Source organism: Haplochromis burtoni, unplaced genomic scaffold (assembly GCF_018398535.1).
Source record: "Haplochromis burtoni strain Fernald_Lab_line unplaced genomic scaffold, NCSU_Asbu1 Contig_133, whole genome shotgun sequence".
NCBI classification, from domain to species: Eukaryota; Metazoa; Chordata; class Actinopteri; order Cichliformes; family Cichlidae; genus Haplochromis; species Haplochromis burtoni.
The window spans coordinates 1,215,007-1,235,862 of record NW_024582494.1 but is presented as its reverse complement, the minus strand read 5'-3'; the positions used below and the strand labels follow the sequence as shown (position 1 = coordinate 1,235,862).

The following is a 20,856-nucleotide window of genomic DNA, read 5'->3' as shown; positions in this document are numbered from 1 at the left end:
ACAACCACATCACTGATACTAACTCCTGAGCTGACTGTATGTTAACATGCGCCACAAATAAGGGTCAAAGGAGCTTAAAAAAAGCGTCTGGACTTCTTTAAGTTAACTTAAAGAAGTCCAGACGCTTTTCTTTGCAAGCTCCTTTGACTACGATGACCTGGATGACTGAGAACCTTCACAGACACAAATAAGGGTCATATTTGGATTTAAAACAGTCACCGAGAAGCTTCCACTGAATGCTGCTTTCCCCTGCATGACACTGAAATCATTAACACATACTAACCCTCCATACCCTGTAGGAAACTCACTTCCTTGGAATAACATTTCAACAGGGAAAGAGTTGAGAGCAAATGTCCTTCTCTTGAACCTTCTGTCAGTCAGACAAGTGTAGCTTGGGCTTTTGTTTGCACAGGACAGGATTAACAATGGCGACATAAACGAGCTAAGGAAGCATAGAAACTGCAGAAAGGGCGTATGGCTCCTGTGTCAGTGAATCCAAACTACCTCTATGTTTGAACAAATCCAGTTACACAGCTCAAGAAAATATTACTCTGACGGAAGGAAAAGGCAGTAAGAGTCTCAGTAGTACTGAAAAGCTATTATATCAAAACGTAAAGGGAAAACAGTTTGATGAGCTGTATAGTGAACTGAAACTGAAACAAAACGAAGCCTATCATTAGGAATACTGACGTTTTACAGCTTCAGTTCTTTTTTCACTCAGTAGGTGGCAGCAAACTACAAACAATGGTTGCATTTTACACTCATCCGTTTTCATTAGAGGCAGAAGCCAGAAGCACATCCAGGTTTAGGTCTGCTGCTTGGTGCTACACAGAAACAGGCTGAACAGACTGAGACTCACATGAATTTGGACGAATCGAAGTAAGAATGTCACTTCTGCTCAATTGAACTGATTATCATGACCCTCACTAATAGCCACTTAATAAGTTAAGAGTAATGTGCCAAAGTAGTATAAATATTTGAACTTTTGGCAAATCCAGCAGGTTAATTAAGTGATTTCACATCATGTGTTTGTAGCACTTACGTGGAGTTACATAAAGTACCAATGGATAATTACCAAAGTAATGAGTAATTTGGGCTAGTGTCAGAAGACTGAGAACGACTCTTAGAGCTCTGGTACACGAATGGCAGAGAAACCAGACAAACACAGTTGTGTGGCTTTTAAAAATACTTTAGTGATGTTAAGCCTTGTAAAATAAATTTGTAAACAACACAGTATCACAACAGGTTTTAACAGAATGTCAAGTATAAAAATTTCCCCCAAAGTAGCAAAAAAATAGAATTAAATAAAATTGTGCACAAGTAAAAGAATTAGTCTTTTTTTAAGTCCAAATGGTACCGGTGGGGCCCATGACAAACAGAGCATATTCAAAACACCCCCTCACCTCCCGTGTCAAACTCAAATGTCAGCCTATTTCATGTGTCACTTTTGGAGCAGTTGCCATCCCGACGAGCCACGGAGAAGTTCATATTTGTGTTATTTTACTTATTTGGTGTTCTGGTGTGTTTGGGCACCGGTCAGCACCATCTGCGTGCACGTGTTGGACCGTGGACACACCGGATTCAGTGGGAGAATAACGGTCAGGTGTACAGTTTACTGAGCACTGGGACTCAGTATCGTTTACCAGCACAGACACGGAGACGCGCTCAGCTTCTATTGAGAGCAAACAACCAAGTGAACCCTCCGGCTGCGTCCAGTAGACCCACCAGAACCGGATCTTGGGAATTTAACGAACTCAACGGCCATTTTCAACAAAACGAGCGCAGTCAAGTGGATGCGTCGGTCCTTGGTGCTGATACGGATCAGTATATACTCGCCTCGGGACGACCTGGCACACGCAGTCAGTCCCCACCCCGCAGCCAAACCACCACAGAGGCTGTGGGATACTCCGGGTCCCTCCGGTCACAGTCCAGCAGCTCTTCAGCTCTTACCTCCGTCCAAGAGTTCTCCGGCAGCGGAGTCCCACGAGGAGGCCGTAGTGCACTTGGAGATGATACAGGTGTACAACGGGCCAGCGCGTCACAGGCAAGATCGCCGGATTTTACCCACAGCCGAAGCGGCAGAACCAGGTCCCAGAGCACGCATTCAACTGTTCGATCACCTGCCACATCAATATGGGTGACCACGGCAGAGGACGCTGGGAACGCACGTCATATAACCCAGGAGACCACGCTGGGAGACGCTCCCAGTGCGCGCGGTGTGCAAAGAGCGCACACTCTGACCAGAGTCACGCCAGAGTTAATTGTTTCTCCCACAGCACTGTACAGCAACGCTGTAGAATTACAATTTCCACGTAGCGGACCCGATGCCTCACGCACTACAGACGCGAGTGACCCACGAGACCCGCACAGTATTCATCACAGGAACTCGGTTTTCTATAACGTTTACCCACCAGACCGCAGGAACAGGCTGAGTGCGCGCCCTCCACCAGGAGCCGGCTACGGGACCAGGTTCTTCCACAACGGTGAGACAGAAGCACCGAGGCGAAGACACCAACGTGTATTAAAAAGTAGTTATGGAGAGACACGCATCTTGAAGCGTTAGAGACATTATCACGCCCAATCAATCAAATTGGTTTGGCGCCGAAAGGAGTGCCGAGCCCCACATTTAAATCCCATCTAATGCAGATTTTAATGCATTTTAATGAGAACCGGAGTTAATGCCCCGTTATGACAAAACTAATGTCTCCCGTGCCAGAGCCTCTGAGCAAAGTTAAAATTAAATGCTTGATTGATAGACTTTGAGAGTCATTAGTGATTAGCCAGCAGTGATGGAGAAATTACTTCTGCAGCTTATGACAGTATATCTAAAGTTGTCCATTCATTATTCTCCCCAAGCAGATTCTTATTATGCTGATCTGTATAGATACAGGTTTTGTGACGTCTGCATAGTCAAATCAACACATGCAGCACTTTTCAATAAGGATGCAGTTTATGAGACAGTGTAGAACAGAGCTGTCAGAGAAGACAGACTCCATCAACAAAGCTTTATGTTTCATAAGTACAGGACAGTCTGGTCAGTGATCTAAGAGCACTTTTTCTTTTATTTTACACATTTATCATGTAGAAAAATTCAGATATTCTGTTAAAATTGCCCTTTGTTATCTTATATTCAGATATCTGAGGGATTAAATGTGGACATTTATGTGACTCTTGATGAGTAAAATGAGTTTGAAATCCCATTAGTGGAAAGTTGATGCCCCAGTTTTTGCCTTTAGGTTGTTTTAATCGTTTAAGTTTCTGATTTTTTTCCTCTGCAGGTCTTCCAGACTTGGTTCCTGACCCTTACTACATCCAAGCAGCCTCGTACATTCAGAGAGCACAGATGTATGCACTTCGCTGTGCAGCTGAGGAGAACTGTCTTTCCAGGTGCTTTATTGGGCTTTATATGAATCTGTCTGTGAAGTCCAAAATAATTTAAGTTTTTTCTTCACTGACATTTTACAATACAGGTTATTTTTGCTGTGCAGCAGAAACCTGTGACGTCAGGCAGGACAAACACATTTACATCGAGATAATAAAAGATAGGACTTCTTTGAGCCTGCCTCACTGTGTTGGCCCACATCCCATTTGCATGCTACAGCTGAGTGACAGAATGACTGGACGCAAACCTGGCTGCTGCCTGAGATTCTCTCCTCTGATCTGAGCAGCCGCTCTGCCAAATAAAATAAACTCTGGAATGAAAGGCAAAGGATTTCTGAGGTGAATGCAAAAACTGCTGAGGCAAGACCAGAAACCACCTCTGCAGTAAATCATTGCGTCTGCTGCTCGGTGAGCAGGAAATAGAGTAAACTGTGCAGTGAGGCATGTATGTGTGGAGGACAAAGACTTAAAAAGGTGGTGCAAGTCGATTCCGGCTGCGCACTGAGTGCTTAAAACCCTCCGAGTGTCATCTCGGCACACAGTGAAGGTGCTCCAGGTATCTTGGCTCATTTCCTGTTTCCTTTTCCTTCAGCTCTGCATATCACCCGAGTGTGAGTGACCTCGACTATCGAGTTCTGCTGCGCTTCCCACAGCGAGTGAAGAACCAGGGAACAGCAGACTTCCTCCCGGTGAGACCCAGGCATGAGTGGGAGTGGCACAGCTGTCACCAGTGAGTTAGAAACACCATATATGTCCTCAAAGTCACACCCCAGTTCCTGCAGAGTGATGTGTGGACACAGGATTTATAACTAACAGATAAAACATTAAAACATGTCCGAGGGAGAAGTTAATTTTAGGAAACTGTAGTTTCTCAGCCAAAGATGCCTGAGGTGAGCGTTTTAGGAACATCCACTCTGACATCCCACAGAGCCAACAGTTCAGAAACAGCTGAGAGTAGACCAAATCTCTTCATCTGTTTTAATTGGGGTAATTACACGTTTTGTTTTTTGAAAAAGCGAAACATGAGATTTAAGAGAATGTTACGTACTGTAAATACAGCAGAAAGGACGGTTTCCTGAACACATTAGCAGAGAAGATTTCTCTCTCCTCTTCAGGCATTACCACAGCATGGAAGCATTTAGTAACTACGACCTGCTGGATGTCTCCACTGGACTGAAGGTTGCTGAGGGACACAAAGCCAGTTTCTGTCTAGAGGACACGTCGTGTGATGCAGGAGTACGGCGACGCTTTGCCTGCACTACTCACACACAAGTCAGTTTGCACTTTTGTATCTGTGCAGGATTTTCACTGGTTACATCTTTCTCGTAAAAACGTAAAGATTTCCGCTTTTAAAGCATCGCAGAAGCAGGTTGTGTAAGTTTGGCGTCTTCTTAGGGTCTCAGTCCTGGATGCTATGACACGTACCACGCCAACATCGACTGCCAGTGGATCGACATCACTGATGTGCCGCCGGGGAACTACATACTCAAGGTGGGTTTGCAGGACGGATTTATATTATTATTCACATTTCATCTCTAAATGATTGTTGTTTATTTGATTTTCAGGTAACGGTGAACCCCTCTCACCTGGTCGAGGAGTCTGACTTCTCCAACAACGAGGCTCAGTGTGACGTCAGGTACACGGGAAGCTACGTCCAGGCGAGAAACTGCAGGATCGTTGTGTAAGTCAGGTCAAGTATTCTCGATTTTCACGAGTGACTCTGGAGGTAAAAATGTTTAAAGTATTTTTTTCTTTGCTTCACAGGAGCTGACCTGACAGCAGACTGAACATCTCACAGGCAAACATGTACTTAATCTCTTCTTACTGCTCCTAATGAGCAGCTGCTGATACCATCATCGGTTTGCTTCTAAATGAATCTGTATTTATATGATTTATTGTATCCAAAGCCAGGATGGCTCAATTTGACCTTTTACTTATTTATATGAATATTCATTTTAAGTGGATTTTATGCTGTTGGCTGTTACTGTGAGACTGACTTGGTGCTGACTGTGGGGAAGCAGTGGTGCTCCAGCTTTCCTCCATCACATCTATTAGGATTTTGTCAGAGACCAGCAAATATACCCTGAAGTATACAGCGTGCCGCTGCTCTTATTTAAAAAGTTCAAAAGCTGTCACGTGTGGATTATTTGCAATGCTTTGCTCCAGCAGCAGTTTATAGTTTTATGTATTCTACTGAAACAAGGCTCGACTTTTAAAAGCTTTTTACTTTATAGTAAAACTTATTTAGATTTCTGAAAACAAAGGCAACCCCGACATCTAATTATTGAATTAGTCTAATTACAATTGGGAGCAAATATTTCTCAGCCTGAACTCATCTGTGTTAGGTGTGGCTGTGTGCAGACAGGAATAGGACCCAAGGTGCAGACTCCGGAGACAGACGTGAACTCAAAAAAGGCTTTAATTTAATACTCAAAATATAACAAAACTAAAAAAACTCAAAACACACTTAAACGAGAGAAAACAGAACACACAGCTAAGAAAACAGTAGATCGCGACACAGACACAGAGAAACACTGGGCTTAAATACACAGAGGGAGCAATCAGGGAATGGGTAACAGGAGGGAAACACAGCTGGGGCAAATCAGGCCTAACGAGACAAGAGGAAGCAAAACCAGACACATTAACATCAGACATGGACTTTCAAAGTAAAACAGGAAACACATAACACAGACTGAACAAAGACACAGACTCACATGCAGGCACTACAAAGGGAACAGAGACGTGGGAACAGGGCAGACACAAACACTGACTGAACACGGGGATATAGGAACTTAGGATACACATAGACACGAACTAGACAAGGGGATGCAGGTGATAGGGGAGACATAAGCCATAAGACGGAACTCAAAGAAACCAAAAACTAGAAAGTATAAATAATAACATAAACTCAAACACCCTGGGTCAACGACCCAGGCATCCTAACAATCTGGCTGCCCATTAACACCAGTTAACACGAGCTGAGAGCCGGTTCAGTGTCGAGCGGTACATTTCCTAAATGCTTTAGGAATAACACACCTCAGAGAAATACCTGAAACGATCCCACTTTGCTCATTAAGGTCATCAAAATAGCAGCGAGAGAACGAGAGCGCTGTGACACTAGTGTGTTTTTGCGTGCTTGTTGTGTTGTGTTATTGCTGGTGAGTGATTGGGAAAACATTTAGTCACCTGGCAGTGGCTCCATGTGAGACGCCTGCGAGTGTCTCGCTCTGTTTACACTTTGTCACCGAATTTAGTCGGGACCAACTAGGACGCTGTCTGGAGGAAATAACCAGCGCAAAACACAATTCTTCCTCTTTGCTCCGTGTTTTTATTATTTTTTTCATGAGGCCTGTTTGCCTCACAGAAGATTGGCAGAAAAACAAGCAGGAGGCATGTCCTGTATTGTACGGGCTTTTTCTTTGGCACTCGTCATTAGGCACAGCAGGACTGTCGTGGGAACCATTCCAAACCAAACATGCCCACTGCAGTAATTTGAACCTCAGCAGAAAACTTCTTGTAGTAAAATGGAAGCTTTTAGCAGCAGTAAGCCTAAATGAAAGAGGATTTTAATGAGATGCATATGCTAACAGGTGCAGAGCGGGGTCGCGGGAGTTTGTTCTAGGATCACATTCACTGAATCATTTGCAAAGTTTGTCTGTGGCAGCATCAAGTCACAGCCTGTCGCCAACTTCTCCAGTTCCTCGCACAATAATAGTAAGAGTCTGTCGGTCCTGATGAGGTCACCTCTATTTGTTATGTTTTAAGGACACAGAGGAAATCAAATACACACACTGATGCAAGAGATGGAAAAACTACCAGCGATGACATGGAAAGCATGCTGCCTGCACCGCATCCTGTATAACCGCATCACACTGTGCTGAAACCCATTTCACTCATCCTCTTATCCAAACATGGACTCTGTGCTGAACCTACACCGTCTCTGGCCAGCGAACCATCTGAGTGTGAAAGAGGGTCAGGGCAGAGCCACCTCCTCCAGCGCTCCCAGCTGCTGTGTGCTAAGGGTGGGCCGGTGCACTAAGCCTGCAGGGTGTGGGCAGAGCTGCCGGTCGCTCCGGCTGGAGATGACAAGGAGGAGAGAAATTCCACAGATCCACTGACGGGCAGGAAAACCCGACTGCAAACTGCTGACATCAGCGACGGAGCCATTCTTACTGTGGGCTGAGTGTCTGTGAGGCCGTGCCCAGACTGTCTGAGACGCCCAGTCAACAAGTGTCCGAGCCAAGAGCCCAGACCCCAGCGACACATGATGGACGTCAATATTCCTGGGTACAGACTTAGACTGGAACAGTGTCGATAAGCAGTCACAGACTAAAAATATGCACGTGTGTTAGTTTCACGCCCATATTGTTACGCTTGTCTTGTGACTTCACTAAAGCATCACACTTGTATTAAAGATGCATTATCAGATTTTTACAGTCACTTAGTGGCAGCATAACCGCCTATGTGAGCACAACACTGATCATCCCCTGCACACAAACTCAGACATTTATGTGCAATTTAACTCTACTCTGTATTTGGTAATTGTTCTTAATTCATTTTTTCCTGCCACAGACTGTGGGTAAGAAAACACTCAAAGACACTAAAACACATCACCTTTTAAAATGCAATCAGATCACAAATGGACAGCAATAAAAGCTTGTGCGAAGTACCACAGCGGGCAGCTTGGAGGTGTGTGACAATAACAGGTGTGGACAATGACGCGCTCCACTTGTGTCCAGATCACTGAAACGCATTTTAAAAGGACGCATTAACAGGTCACAGACTCCACTTAATCACAGCTTTGTGCGCCACGATGTCAAGTGTTCTCTTTAATGCACTCCGAGAGAACATTATCACAGCGCTGACCAGCCACTTCATTAGGTACACCTATTCATCTGCATGTTAACACTGCAGAAAATGATGTTAATACGTATCACTAGAAACAATAAGAGATGCCTGTTAATCTGTTAAACTAAACCTTTTGAAAAGAGATCATTTTGGTTTTGGGACTGACTCAAACATACGCTCACTGGCCACTTCATTAGGTATACCTGGTGTAGTCCATCTTATTGCAAATGTCTAATCGGCTAATCACAGTGCTTATAGTCATGTAGATATCATTCAGATAACCTTCTGAAGTTCGAACTGAGGCTACCTGAGTATTGTTGCTGACCATGTCTGTCCACTGTGTCACAAATCATCTCCAACTATCTTGTACATGACGGTACAAATGGCCTCCACAGTCAACGGATCTCAATCCAAAAGAGACCTTTGGGATGTGGTGGAACAGAAGATTCACATCATGGTTGTGCAGCCAACAAATCTGCATCAGCTGTGCAATGCGAGTATGGACCAGAATATCCCAGGAATGTTTCCAGTGAAAATCAGAGCCACGAAGAAATACGGCAGATCTGACAAGGTCTGATCAAGTCACTACATCTGCTGTTAACTCCAAACAGCAGTGGCCGCATCACGACGTGCACAGTGTGATCTCTTCCTGTATTCAGCACCTGTCAGTTAGAAACCACGAGGCCCGGCCCACTGTGGGTCCAGATGTCCATAACAGCGTAAAACCATCACATATGACTCTGTTTCAGATCGATCGCAGACATCAGCACCATGAATACATAAATACCAAAACATTGCAGCCACAGTGATCAATCACCCAGAGGTAAGAAACAAACGATGCAGTTTTCCTGTGCTGGTTGTTTGTTTTTAACTAAGAGGAAGAAATTGGAAAGTTTTCTCGCCACAGGGCGACTCAGCTCCACAGCAGCTGCTCAGAACTAATAAAAGCACCAAATTAACCCTGACGCCTGTAGAGTCACACACACACACACACATATAAAGGCACCGACGTGCTGCTGTGTTGTTTTCCTCCCACTGTGTGAGTGTGTGTGTAAAGTCTGGAATACGAGCTTCCATCACGAGTGAAATTATTCGATGTCGACTTAATGTTCCCTTCCTCCATCCGTGCTCTGTGTTTGCTGTGAGTGAACTGTTTGTCTAAAGCAAAGAGTCGAAGCTATTTGTGCGAGCGGGGGGAAATGACTGAATCATTTTCACGGCTCTCCCGCCGGCGGCGTCTGATGTCCCAAAAGTGGAAACAATGTTTACCTGGACGGGACGAGGGCTCTAAACTGGGCCGTTTACACACCGCTGTAGATTCAACAGCTTCCCCTGTTTGAAAGAGAAGAATCCTGTGTGTGGTTTCCCTCCTGAAGCAAACACTCGACAGCCCTGTGCAAATGCATGCTGTTTTATTTATCCTGTTATTGTATTATTTTGGGGCCGGGAGGAGGTCTGGCTGAGGAGGTGCAGGGGAGAGAGGGCGGGGGGTCGCCCAGCTGAAGCCTTCCATTTATTTCTGTTCTGAATGTTCATATTGTTTTATGGGTTTTACACTTGGCTGTCAGACGACGTTAGCGTGTCTCCTGCCGTGCCTAACATCTGTTCACGCTACACCGGGAGGACGCATGTTGGCTCCGGAGACATATAAAACACATCCACGGAGACGTGAGCAGACGTGAGACTGTGCTGCTGCCTCGTGTAAAACAAAATGTTACTGCAGTGTGAAAAAGACAGCTGTCGACATGTTTGCTATATGCAAGAGCACGAGAGTAGTGCAAAGTTTAATCGGAGGGTTGCCTCATGAATCACAGCCTGCTGAGGCAGAGCGGGCCTCAAACAAAGAAATCTCGAGTAAGTCAAAAGCAATACCAAAGAAATGCAGTTTACACGCGCCTAATTATTGTAGTCTGGATTTAATATGTGTGGATTACAAAACAAATAATCTTACTGGATTTATGACAAAGTTTTGAAAATGAACAGCTCGTTTATTATTATGTTAATTTGTCCAATTTGAGCCGCGGATAAATAAAATGACAGCTGTTCGTCAAGTGTTGATGCAGGATCTTTGTTCAACCCCTCGGATTAAAGCAGAGATTCTTCATTTGCATCTTAACTGACTCATTTCATCTGCTGCGGTTCTGTACAGAAGCGTGACAGCAACAGTTTCTAGGTCGAACTGTAACAGCAAGAGCTGTGTTTAAGTACTTATTCTTACTTTTGCACTGGAGGATACTCAGCGGCCACTTTGTTAGGTACACCTGCTCAACTCCTCATTAATGCAAATTTCTAATCAGCCAACCGCGTGGCAGCACGTTAGTGCATTTAGACATAGAGGCGTGGCCGAGACGACCTGCTGAAGTTCAAACTGAACATCAAAATCAGGAAAAAGGTTCTTTTAAAAGTCACTCTGAATGTGGCGTGGTCGTTGGTGCCAGACGGGCTGATCTAAGTATTTCATTCATCCCGCTTTGTATATGCTTGTGAGCATTGCCACAGTGTGTAATATACTATATTAAATATACTATACATGAAACTCTATAGCAAAACTTATAACTACAGCAGTATAGACAGTTTTAAAAGGGCTGTGGTACATATGTAGGCTGCGAGTGTGTTATTACTACAGGGATAGCTCAGTAGGTAGAGTGGTGGCCCCATGATCGGAAGGTCGGGGGTTCGATTCCCCTGAACAGCTACCCTGAGGTACCCCTGAGTAAGGAAACGTGTCCTTTCATCAGCTTTCATCTTAATGAAGGATGTTATCACGTTCAGTATCTGTGCTGCGAAAGAATAAGAACAATGAGCCAGCAGCTAATGCTCCTCTTAAACTGCTGCACGTGTTTGGAAAGACAAAATGTGCCCTTTGACCTCACCCCTTCACACCTGAATGTGACATCCTTGGCCAAACATTCAGGGCTACAGCCAGGTGGTTAAAAATAATAAATACAGATGTCAGCCTTGTTCTGATTGTTGGGCTTTTCTGTAGGGTCTTTACCTTCCAGTATAAAGTGCCTTGTAATTTGCTGCTATATAAATTCAATTTAATTAAAGTTCTGGACACATCTGATTAATTTGGCGTATACATATTAATATTTCTGCACATGAAATACTTCAAAGTAACTCAGCAGCAGAAACAGCAACATGTTGCTTAAACACTAATTGTTCTGTATAAGTAATCTAAAGGCGTTATATAAAATAACCCAGCATCAGAGCGTCAGACATTTTACCAATGATCGCACCAACTAATGACCCCTTTTTAAAAATTATAGATGACATACTGCAGGCTTAACTATTTTGCCTTCCAGGATTTCAATTTGTACAAAGAATTTGTAAACTGGCAGATAAATGCAGCAGAGTGTCGAATTAAAAAGGTTGTAGTGTCGTAATGCTACAAATTAGCATATAAATAAGAACAGGCTTAAATGGAAGAGCAGCACACCGGCTGCACGGTGGGGGATGAGCAGCCTCTCTTGTCTGAGGAGGCTGAGATCATTCAGTGATCTTTTTCTGCCACTCAGTTTGTGGTGATCACGGCATACTTTGCTGTGGTCTGCCGGGGCAGCTTCATCTGAGCTTTAGACACACACAAGCACCAATAAGCTGATGAAGGCCGACTCTGTGATGGGCTGCAAACTGCTCTTTTGCAGGTGTGGTGGAGACTCTTCAGTCATTTTGACCACCCCCTGCAACACTTACGGGACAGACAGCGGAGCACATTTCCTAACAGACTGAATTATCTCTACTGCCACAAGGACAACTCTTTCACACCTCTTATCTCTCTGTTATTTATCTCTATTTTGTTACATCACTTATATAATAACAACAAGTAAAATAAAACGCTAAAATTGATTGAATCTTTATTTTGAACATGTTGAAAAAGTACAACAAAATAGAATTAAAAGAGACAAATGAACAAAGCAAAACAAAAGGAAAACGAGCAACCACAACTCCAAATAAAGTTCATGTTCAAAAAGGAGAAGTAAAAATTAAATTATTACTTCGTGTTTAAATAATAATAATAATAATAATAATAATAATAATAATAATACCCTTAGTATCCCTTAAACATAAAGTACTATGTAAAATTGGTTAAACTACAGCGACACCGTGTGGCCAACACGGTCAGCGTCTCCATTAAAGTAACTTTATTCAGTCAACATTTAACACAGTTATTATTATTATTATTATTATTATTATTATTATTATTATTATTATTATTATTATTATTATTATCTGTCAGTCACGCGCGGTGATGTTACTCGTAGCCCTTTTGTTTCTGTTTTACAGCGTTCGTGACGTGGAGTGTGACGACACTCACAGTGGACGGGACACCGGAGGCGCTGCTCGCACCAGCTGCAGGTCAGAGGAGGAAAACATGGCTCGTCAAAGTAACACCTGCGCCGGTAATCTGGCGTTTCTGTTTGCGCTCGCGCTGATTGCAGCGCGTGTCCCGGCGGAGGCGTCCGAGGAGCAGGCGAAGACGGTGGAGTTCAACGTGAAACCGGGAGGAGTCGTGCACACCTTCTCCGAGGGCATTGTAAGTGCCTCCGCCGAGCGGTGTCTTTATTTCTCGCTGTAAATCTCCCGCTTTAAAACGAGCCCTCGTGCAGGGAAACACGGAGCTACCGATAAATCCTGAATCGTAAAATTTTATTTTACGTGGATTAAATTTGAATTCAAGTAAATTCACCGCGCAGCTCACTGTAGCCCACTCCAATGTGATTTATCAGTCAGTTATTAACACATTAATAGCTAAATTAATTATCATTGAGGAGCTGAGGTGTGCTTCTCTTATTACAGTCGGAAATAATCGATGTTATAAACAACAAAAGAGGAAAAACTACAATCTGCTGGGCAGCTTTAGTCGCTGTCTGATGACGACACAGCCTGTGAGGGGCTGACACGTCGCTGTCACAATGGCGCTTTTGATTGGTTGAGAGTTTCTTTTCTTTTAACTTAAAGACTGCTCACTTTAAATTGTAAAAACAACTTTTGTCTGATTGTTAAACTAACGATCGAGCTAATTATTTAATGAATTAATGTTTTTCTTGTTTGATTAATCAAAGAAAAGCTGACTTGTCATTGGTCACAGCAGGTAAAGCTCAGGTGTCCCTGATAGCTTCAGCGGTGACAAAGAGAACCATTACGTGTCTCTAATATTCTGACGTGGGAGGTGTTTGCAAAGTCGCAGTTTAAAAAAGTCAAAGTCATCTTACAAGCTGTTACATTAGATTATTACTTTAAATAGAAAAAGAAACTCGCTGACTCGTCCAGCTGTAGCTTGACTTATTATTTGTTATTTCCTCGTTTCGATGGCAGAGGTGTGACTCTGACTCACTTTCATGCTCTAAACCAGGAATGTCAGACTCCCTCTGCGTCGTTGGCCACAGACAGCCCACTTTAATCTCAAGTGTCCAGAGTCCAGAGCAGTGGAATTCCCCTTCTCTGTCAGTGGACCGAAGATTAGCTGCACATTTATTCCCACGGATATCTGAATATGAGAAAAAAAGTGCAAATACAACCTTACCTCTCATTTCTTTCTACGTAATAGACAAATGCTGCTGTAGTAAATGAGAGGAATCTGTCAGCGAGATTTAAGAAATAAAGGTGTAAACTAATTCTGTACTACAAAGTGAAAAAACTGGAATTTTTCTTTCATTTCATTTTTTCAATCTGTTACTTAATTACTTTAGTCCAGAGGAAGGCCTTCATCAGTAGGAAATGTTGCAGTTAGATGTCCAACATTATTGCCCTCATTCACATTTTCTAAAGCTTCATGCACATCTTATCTCCACATCAGGAAGCCCTGTTTAGCTCATTTAGGTCATTTCAGGACCAATTAAATATATTTAAAACTACTTTCAGGTTGGCTCAGTACACATTGGATTTACCAGATTCCTGAGCCAACCCCAAACAGTTTGTGATTCCTCCTGGTATCAAACCAAGGGCCTTTTTACACGTTAGGTGAATATGTTAACCACTACGTTACGGAGCCATTCAGTCTACGTGATGCTGAAAAGCTTAATATGAATGAACTATTCAAGCTGAAACTGGTGAAAGCTGTTACTAATGTGGCAGAAAATAACCACAGGCGTGTCTGTCGTGCTACGCTGAAATCTGAATAGAGAGAAATTGTTTTTTTAGCAGTACCCAGGCTAATTCTAAACATCTGTACCAGGTCACGTAGACCAGACTTTAAACGGCGTTCTTTTAAATGATGATCAACAAGCAAAAGAAACATCCAAAACCAAAAAGACCAGCGGTAATTTCTTATGGCTTTTTTAATCTGGCTCAACTCTTTCCCCCATAAACAACATCTGACACGCTCTAGCATTAAGAAAGGTTTTGAGACCTCAGTACAAAATACAGAAATCGTTTCTGGGCTTTTCTTAGGGGAGCTGTCTGGCAGAGACCACCCTCGCTAACCTCCGATGCACAGACAGAACAGAGCTTCTTGGGTTCCTCCTAAAGAGTAACGTGTTAGTGTTCAGGGTATTATTGGAAAGGATGTGAGTTTGCATGCAACCATATTCTGTCTTTATTTCTATGGAAGGTTAAACTGAAACCTGAGTGAGATCAGTGGAACAGAGTTTCTCGTTTTACAGGAAAGTTTTGTAGGTAAATCCAAAACACGGCACTAACACCTGGTTTCATTCTCCTTCTGCAGGGGGAGCATGAATGCTCTTTCACGTACGCCTCTCAAGGAGGAACCAACGAGGTGAGCGCCTCCCCCTCTCTCACTGTGCGTCTCCAGCCTCACATCACTGATTACTGCGGTCTTTATGCTAAAATATTGTCCCTTTTTTCTGTAACGCAGCAATGGCTGATGAGTGTGGGCCTGACTGATGACAACAGACTGTTCTCCTGCTCTGTGTGGAGGTGAGACACAGATTTTAGAGGACGCTGCACTGACTTGCATTGGCTTAATGGAGGCTGAACAACTACTGCTTACCTCACCTTAACTTTAAAGCCTGCCTTCACCCTAAAATGTCCCCATAAGGAAGTCGGGCCCCCGTGTTGTGATTGTGTAACCAGATTTAGGTCCCCGTAACTGCAGTTATACCAGGACAACACTCACAGGCCAATGAGCAGCCCGCGGAGGTACTCTTCTTCTTCAGTTCGGTGACCCCGATGCTAAGAGCACCCTCACCGCTAATGTGTGCGTCTGCTGAGTCACCTCATTGATTTTGCTTAATCGTGACAGTGGCGGTAGAGACTAGAAGGGGAAACAACACAGCAAACTTCTAACCTCTGATTGAAATGAATTTATGCAAACGCGTGACACTGACAGCAAATATTTCCTTTTCATTCCCGCCAGGCCTCAGGGGAAGTCGTACCTGTTTTTCACTCAGTTCAAAGCTGAACTGAAGGGAACCAAAATCGAGTATGTCAACGCGTATGTAAGTACAAAGAAACTGTTAGCTGAGCTTTTAGTGGGCCTGTGTTCATTCATTTGTTTTTGAGTTGTCAAATTATCCCAGTGCTCAACATGGACAAAGCTGAAAAACTGTGATTGCTGGGTTTTGTTTCTTTGTGCTGCTGAGTTTGTTATTTATTACTGTCAGTGGGCTGATCCCATTTCCAGAGGAGGGCTGTGCTTCAGTGATGCTTTTAAAACCAGGATCATACTTGCTGTGGACACTGCCGATAAATATTCATTCCACATGATTCTTTAAAAAGCTGGCTGGAGTTCGCCTGCAGGTGTGTGGTTGGTTCACTGTTTTTCGGGCTGGTCCTTGAAGATGCAAACTATTGAAGGATGTCCACAAGGAGTCTCGCGTCCATCCTCTCATGGCCCAAAGCAGAACAACACTTTGTTAGCTGATTCCAGAACAGCGCTCCACTGACTTTCTGTCAGAATTACTACTAATAAATAACCTCTTTCACTAATCTAGCCCAGCCTGCATAGATGGTAACTAATGGTTACAGCCTAACAGCATATTAGAGGGCTATCCTCACTGATGGACATGCCCAAAACACTTCACCTAGGAGGCGTCCTAATCAAATGGCCGAGCCACCTCAGCTGGCTCCTTACGATGTCAGCTTGATTCTGAGCTCCTCGCAAATGACCAAGCTCCTCATCCCCTCTCCGAGCCGGAGCCCAGGCACCATCCGCAGTAATGCAGACGCTGCACCAAATCTCCTGCCAATCATGAATTTGCACCGAGAGTTTCTGCCGTCATGTTCGCTGTGTTTCTGTCTAAAGCGCCAGAGGTTTCTCAGACACGTGAATATCTCCAGTCAGGGATTCATTTTCCTGACATCACATGAAAGCACTGTAAGCTCATTCAGCTTGGATTCATCTGGTTTCTTTTTCAAATTCAAGATGAGTCACGCTTAAAGCCAGCGGTTCAGTGCAGGTCTTTCTTCCTTGCACTGAAGTTTGCCTGTTGGTAGTCAAACTGCACCACAACCTGTGCAGCGTAGTTGCGATACTGTCGGTGCAACACATCATAACGCCTCACAGTTCTGCGGTTGGTTTGACAGGACAAACAAAAACTTTCTGCTTTGCATTGCCTCGCTGTTCCAGGCGCCCCTTCGGTGCAGAGATTAAAGCTTCATCAGCACAGTTGTCAGGAAAAACAAGGCGAAACTCTGTTGATGAGCATTTCTGCATAGCCTGCAAATAATAAAACATCCACCTTTATACCAGCAACACATTCATCAGCCTCTGGGACCAAATCTGAGGCAGACGTTTGTGTGCAGCAGCTTCTTATATGCTTTTTCTCCAGCACGTAGGGGCTGTAAGATCGTCACAGCTGTCGCCATATGCACTTTTATCTAGTCTCGTGCGACAAATAGAGAAAAAATCTCAGAGCTGTATTTAATTAAACAGTTTGATAATGACGCTTGCGCCTCGTTCCTGGATATGTAAATGTCAGTGCGTGCCACGTCTCCGCACGAACGAGGATTATTGTAAGTCTGACATTTAATGATTTGTGAACAGGATGAGCTGCCTTCAGACTTTTGTCTAATCGGACTCAAAGAGAAAGAAGCAGCAGCTTACCATTTTAATATTCATTTAGTTCATAATATCTGAAAAGTATTTTAAAAACTTCCATCTCGCAGCCCAAGAGTACGTCTTCAAGTTCTCGGTGTGATCGAATGGCTGTCCGAAGCATTTCACGGTTAATTTTTCAGTGATTATAAAATACAGCAAAGCTGCCAGTTCTCACATTTGAAAAGCTGGAAGCAGATAATGTTTTGCAGTGTTCTGTGATTTATCACCTATCAAATATGTTTGATTAACTGCTCAACTTTAAATGTTGGCACACGAGCCTTCTGCAAAAAGGGGCGGCACTGGGTCCCTCTACTTAGAAATCAATGAAAAGCGAATGCATAATATGTTGCTTTACTACAACGATGGCGCCCGTTACATAAGGCGTGCCCCCAGACACAAAGTCGATAAAGTTGCAGCTGCGGGATTTTGTAGCTCGAGGATTTGTCACCCGAGTAGCAGAGTGTACCCGACCATAAGCTAGACACGGGTGGGTTGGACATATCATCTTCCCTCCACTTGTATACAACAAACCCATAATGTGCCCTTGACAAACTAACACAAGTCGAGTGAGTCAAAGTAGCACAAAAACTTTATTTCTTCTTGACGTCACACTCGGAATCGAGTCTGTGCACTTTAATGTCTCGTGGAAGGTTAATGTCCGCGCCCGGTCTGAGCTCAGCCACTTTGCGCGGTCTGCCTGTCTGATGTGGTCGTCTGTGAAGTGGAGCGCACCTCGACACGCCTCCTTCCCACAGCAAGGACAGTCCTGACACTTTCTGTCATTAGTGCGAGCGCATGTTTCCTCCTCCCGCTCAGCTCCGTGCCCTGCAAGCCAAAGACGAACACACAAGGAAAAAAACACAACTTCCCTGAATGATGAGACCGAAATAACTTTGCACGCACAAACAAACACACCTGCCACCCCCGCGCAGCATTTCCTTGACCTTGCCGTCACGTCCTCCTACTGTCCCGGCCCGTCTGTTCCAAACAAAATTGTTGTCATCTGTGCCGCCTCTCATCCTGTTTCCCTCTCTGTTTCATTGTTTCTTTTTGTCTCTCTTCCCCTGCTCTCCTCCTCCTCGTCTTCATCGTGGCTGCTGCTTGCGTTTCCAGTCTCAGTCGGCAGCAGGAGGACAGAGTGACGTGCCTTTGAAGCCAGAAGAATTCACCATCGGAGAATCAACAGGTGAGAAATTTATTGTGTTTCCGAGTGTTCAATCAACTCCCTCTGCTTGTCACATCAATCCCTTGCTCTTTCTCTCCGTCTGCCTCCCTCCCTCTCCATCACGCTGCAAGTACCCTGCTGATTTCCCTCTAAAGCATATGCTGCAGCTGTGAGTGGGTTGTCATTTGTCCCTGTAGCATTATTTCTTGTTATTCCGTTTCCGTGCAAACCGAGGCTCCAGACTGTGATTAGCAGGATTTGACGAGTCGAGCCGACCAGCAATTTCCTGTGTCTTTTTCAGCATATTAAACGCTACAGGTACAGATGCTGGAAACACTTGCAGTCTGGGTTTGTTTTGATAGACTGCTTAACAGTGGAGAGCGTATTAATTACAAACCTACGAGTAGCCTTTAGCATCTATAGGAAAGGAGAGCAACCGAGCTCAGACGTGCAGATAAAGACATGCTGACATGTCCTTATGTTTGTGCCACATGGAGGCAGTGAGTGTTACAGCTGGTGATTTATTATAAGTGCTGTTTTATTTTAGGCTGGGACGTGTTTTAAGGTTATGGTTAGGCTCTTAATTTGTAAGGCTTTAGTTAAATCGCTTGAAGTCCACTTATTGCACATTTTCCTTTACATTTGTTTATAAGCTAACAGCTACAACATGCATCAACTGTTCAGCTCCAAAAATGTATTTTAATGTACGACTCCATCAAAGTACAAAATAACTGATCATGTTTAAGCTTTTAGAGTAAAAGTGGGCAATTAATTTTCCCAAGGGGCCACATGATACACTGGGGCTGTTGTGTAGGGCCGCACCAATAAGCTGTGGCCCCTTGGGAAAATGAATTGCCCACCCCTGCTTTATGGGAACTGCTTGCCTGGAATAAAAATATGTTTAGTTCCTGTATAAATATCTTCCCCAGTGTAATAAAGGTTAAATTATCATTTGCATTCTTTGTAAGCTAAGCTCGCCACGCTGCGGTTTCTAGCTCTGCGTATAATAAACAGACACGAGATTCGTGTGTTTTTTTTCTTTCCACTCTTCGAAAAAGCAAATAAGCATTTTTTTAGTGCATGTCTGAAAAATGCTGAAATATAGACTTTTTCAAATACATAAAAGATAAAGATGCTGTTTGTGTGCGAGGTCTTTAACAGGATCAGCAACGTTGCTGTTGGGCTCACTGCCTGCAGGTAGCAGGCATGTCTCATTTACACCAGCTCACCTGCAGGTGGAGCTCATCAAACCTACAGACGTGATGTCCTGTTATTCTCCTTGTGCTTTGTTTGCAGCTGAATGATTGTTTTTGCTCTGTCGTCATCTGTGGCAGCATTTCATGCATTTCCTCTCTTTTTTAACCTCAAGTGACCCACAGGGATGGAAAGTTCAGCGCTCAACTCTCCAAACTGACCGTGATTGGACGGACACGAAAAGACGAGCTGTAGCTGGTCAGAAGTGAAGCGCTTTGACCAATCAGAGCATCCCGACGAGCTCCGACTCGAGCCTCTGCTTTTCCCTCAGTGATCGATGAAGGATGGATTTCTTCCTGAGTTACAACTAAAAATTGAAGAAGGATAAACTGGATACTGCCCTGACAGCACTTTGTGTCGCTACAAAAGTTACCTGATACTTTGTTGCTATAGTGGATCGGAGCTACACGGGGCAAAAGGGATCAGCTGAGTAAACAACAACAACAACAACAAAATGCTTGCTCTGAGATGAAGTGCTTCCATAGTTGTTATTTTTCTTATGCTACAAGATTTACAAAGAATTGTGTCCTGATACACTGGGGATGTCTGTGATTGTATAGAGGATGTCTGGGGGCTTTGTGGAGTATAGATAACATATTTAGACTAGGGAAGGATTTATCCATCTTATGTAATCCCGAGAGAAAAGTGAGTATTCCCCAATATCGTCACTGCGCGCACATAAACAATTTCCCCCGTCTGGCTCTGCTCTGAGCTGCTGTTGAGCGAACTGCCTCATTCTGTCTTCATCTCTCTCCGTTTATCCGTTCCAGATGATTGTAAGCACCACATTTGATCCCCAGCAACCACCAATCACTTCTTCTTGTGATAAATCTTTGTTTTGTGTTTTTGCCTGAAGCCATAATGCAGCAGATAGCAGCTTTTAAACATGTTAAGAGGACACGTGTATTCCCACTTATGTCTTCAAATCTTCATCATTCTGCAGCAGAAGATGCAAATCTTTCTCAAACAAATTCCCATTAAAAATGGATCTAATTTGAGTTTATTGCAACAAGTTTTCAGTTACATTGTTAACCACAGAATACTAAAATGTAGGGCATGCACAGACGTTTGGATGATAACACGCGAGGCAAAAGAGATGCCAGCAGGTATCTCTGAGTCCTCCTTGAACCCTTTACTTTCATCTTTCGGTGCCACATGTGTGGATCAGCGAGGATAATGTGCAGGTTTCACATGGACTTCATTATTT

At 43.8% G+C, this 20,856-nt stretch overlaps 3 protein-coding genes across 3 annotated transcripts in view; 2 read left to right on the top strand and 1 right to left on the bottom strand.

Moving 5' to 3' along the window:
* loxl5a (lysyl oxidase-like 5a) overlaps positions 1–5,761 on the top strand; it is an 18,355-nt gene extending 12,594 nt beyond the window's left edge. The window contains exons 2-8 of the mRNA XM_014336383.2: positions 1,380–2,483; positions 3,279–3,387; positions 3,974–4,111; positions 4,497–4,653; positions 4,777–4,872; positions 4,947–5,062; positions 5,146–5,761. Of these exons, the coding sequence (XP_014191869.2) occupies positions 1,380–2,483; positions 3,279–3,387; positions 3,974–4,111; positions 4,497–4,653; positions 4,777–4,872; positions 4,947–5,062; positions 5,146–5,152 (1,727 nt within the window). The 3' untranslated portion in view covers positions 5,153–5,761. The remainder of the gene's footprint in view (positions 1–1,379; positions 2,484–3,278; positions 3,388–3,973; positions 4,112–4,496; positions 4,654–4,776; positions 4,873–4,946; positions 5,063–5,145) is intronic.
* Positions 5,762–12,481: 6,720 nt separating this feature from the next.
* On the top strand, positions 12,482–20,856 carry mydgf (myeloid-derived growth factor; the record flags this gene model as incomplete). The annotated part of the gene is given in 6 exon segments (XM_005931018.3): positions 12,482–12,766; positions 14,897–14,947; positions 15,047–15,108; positions 15,548–15,629; positions 18,344–18,416; positions 19,765–20,856. Coding segments are annotated over 6 exon segments (633 nt in total).
* The window catches only part of LOC102303566, a 24,269-nt gene continuing 19,035 nt past the window's right edge, over positions 15,623–20,856 (bottom strand). The window contains exon 4 of the mRNA XM_042224241.1: positions 15,623–18,055. The gene's annotated coding sequence lies outside the window, so the exon portion shown is untranslated. The remainder of the gene's footprint in view (positions 18,056–20,856) is intronic.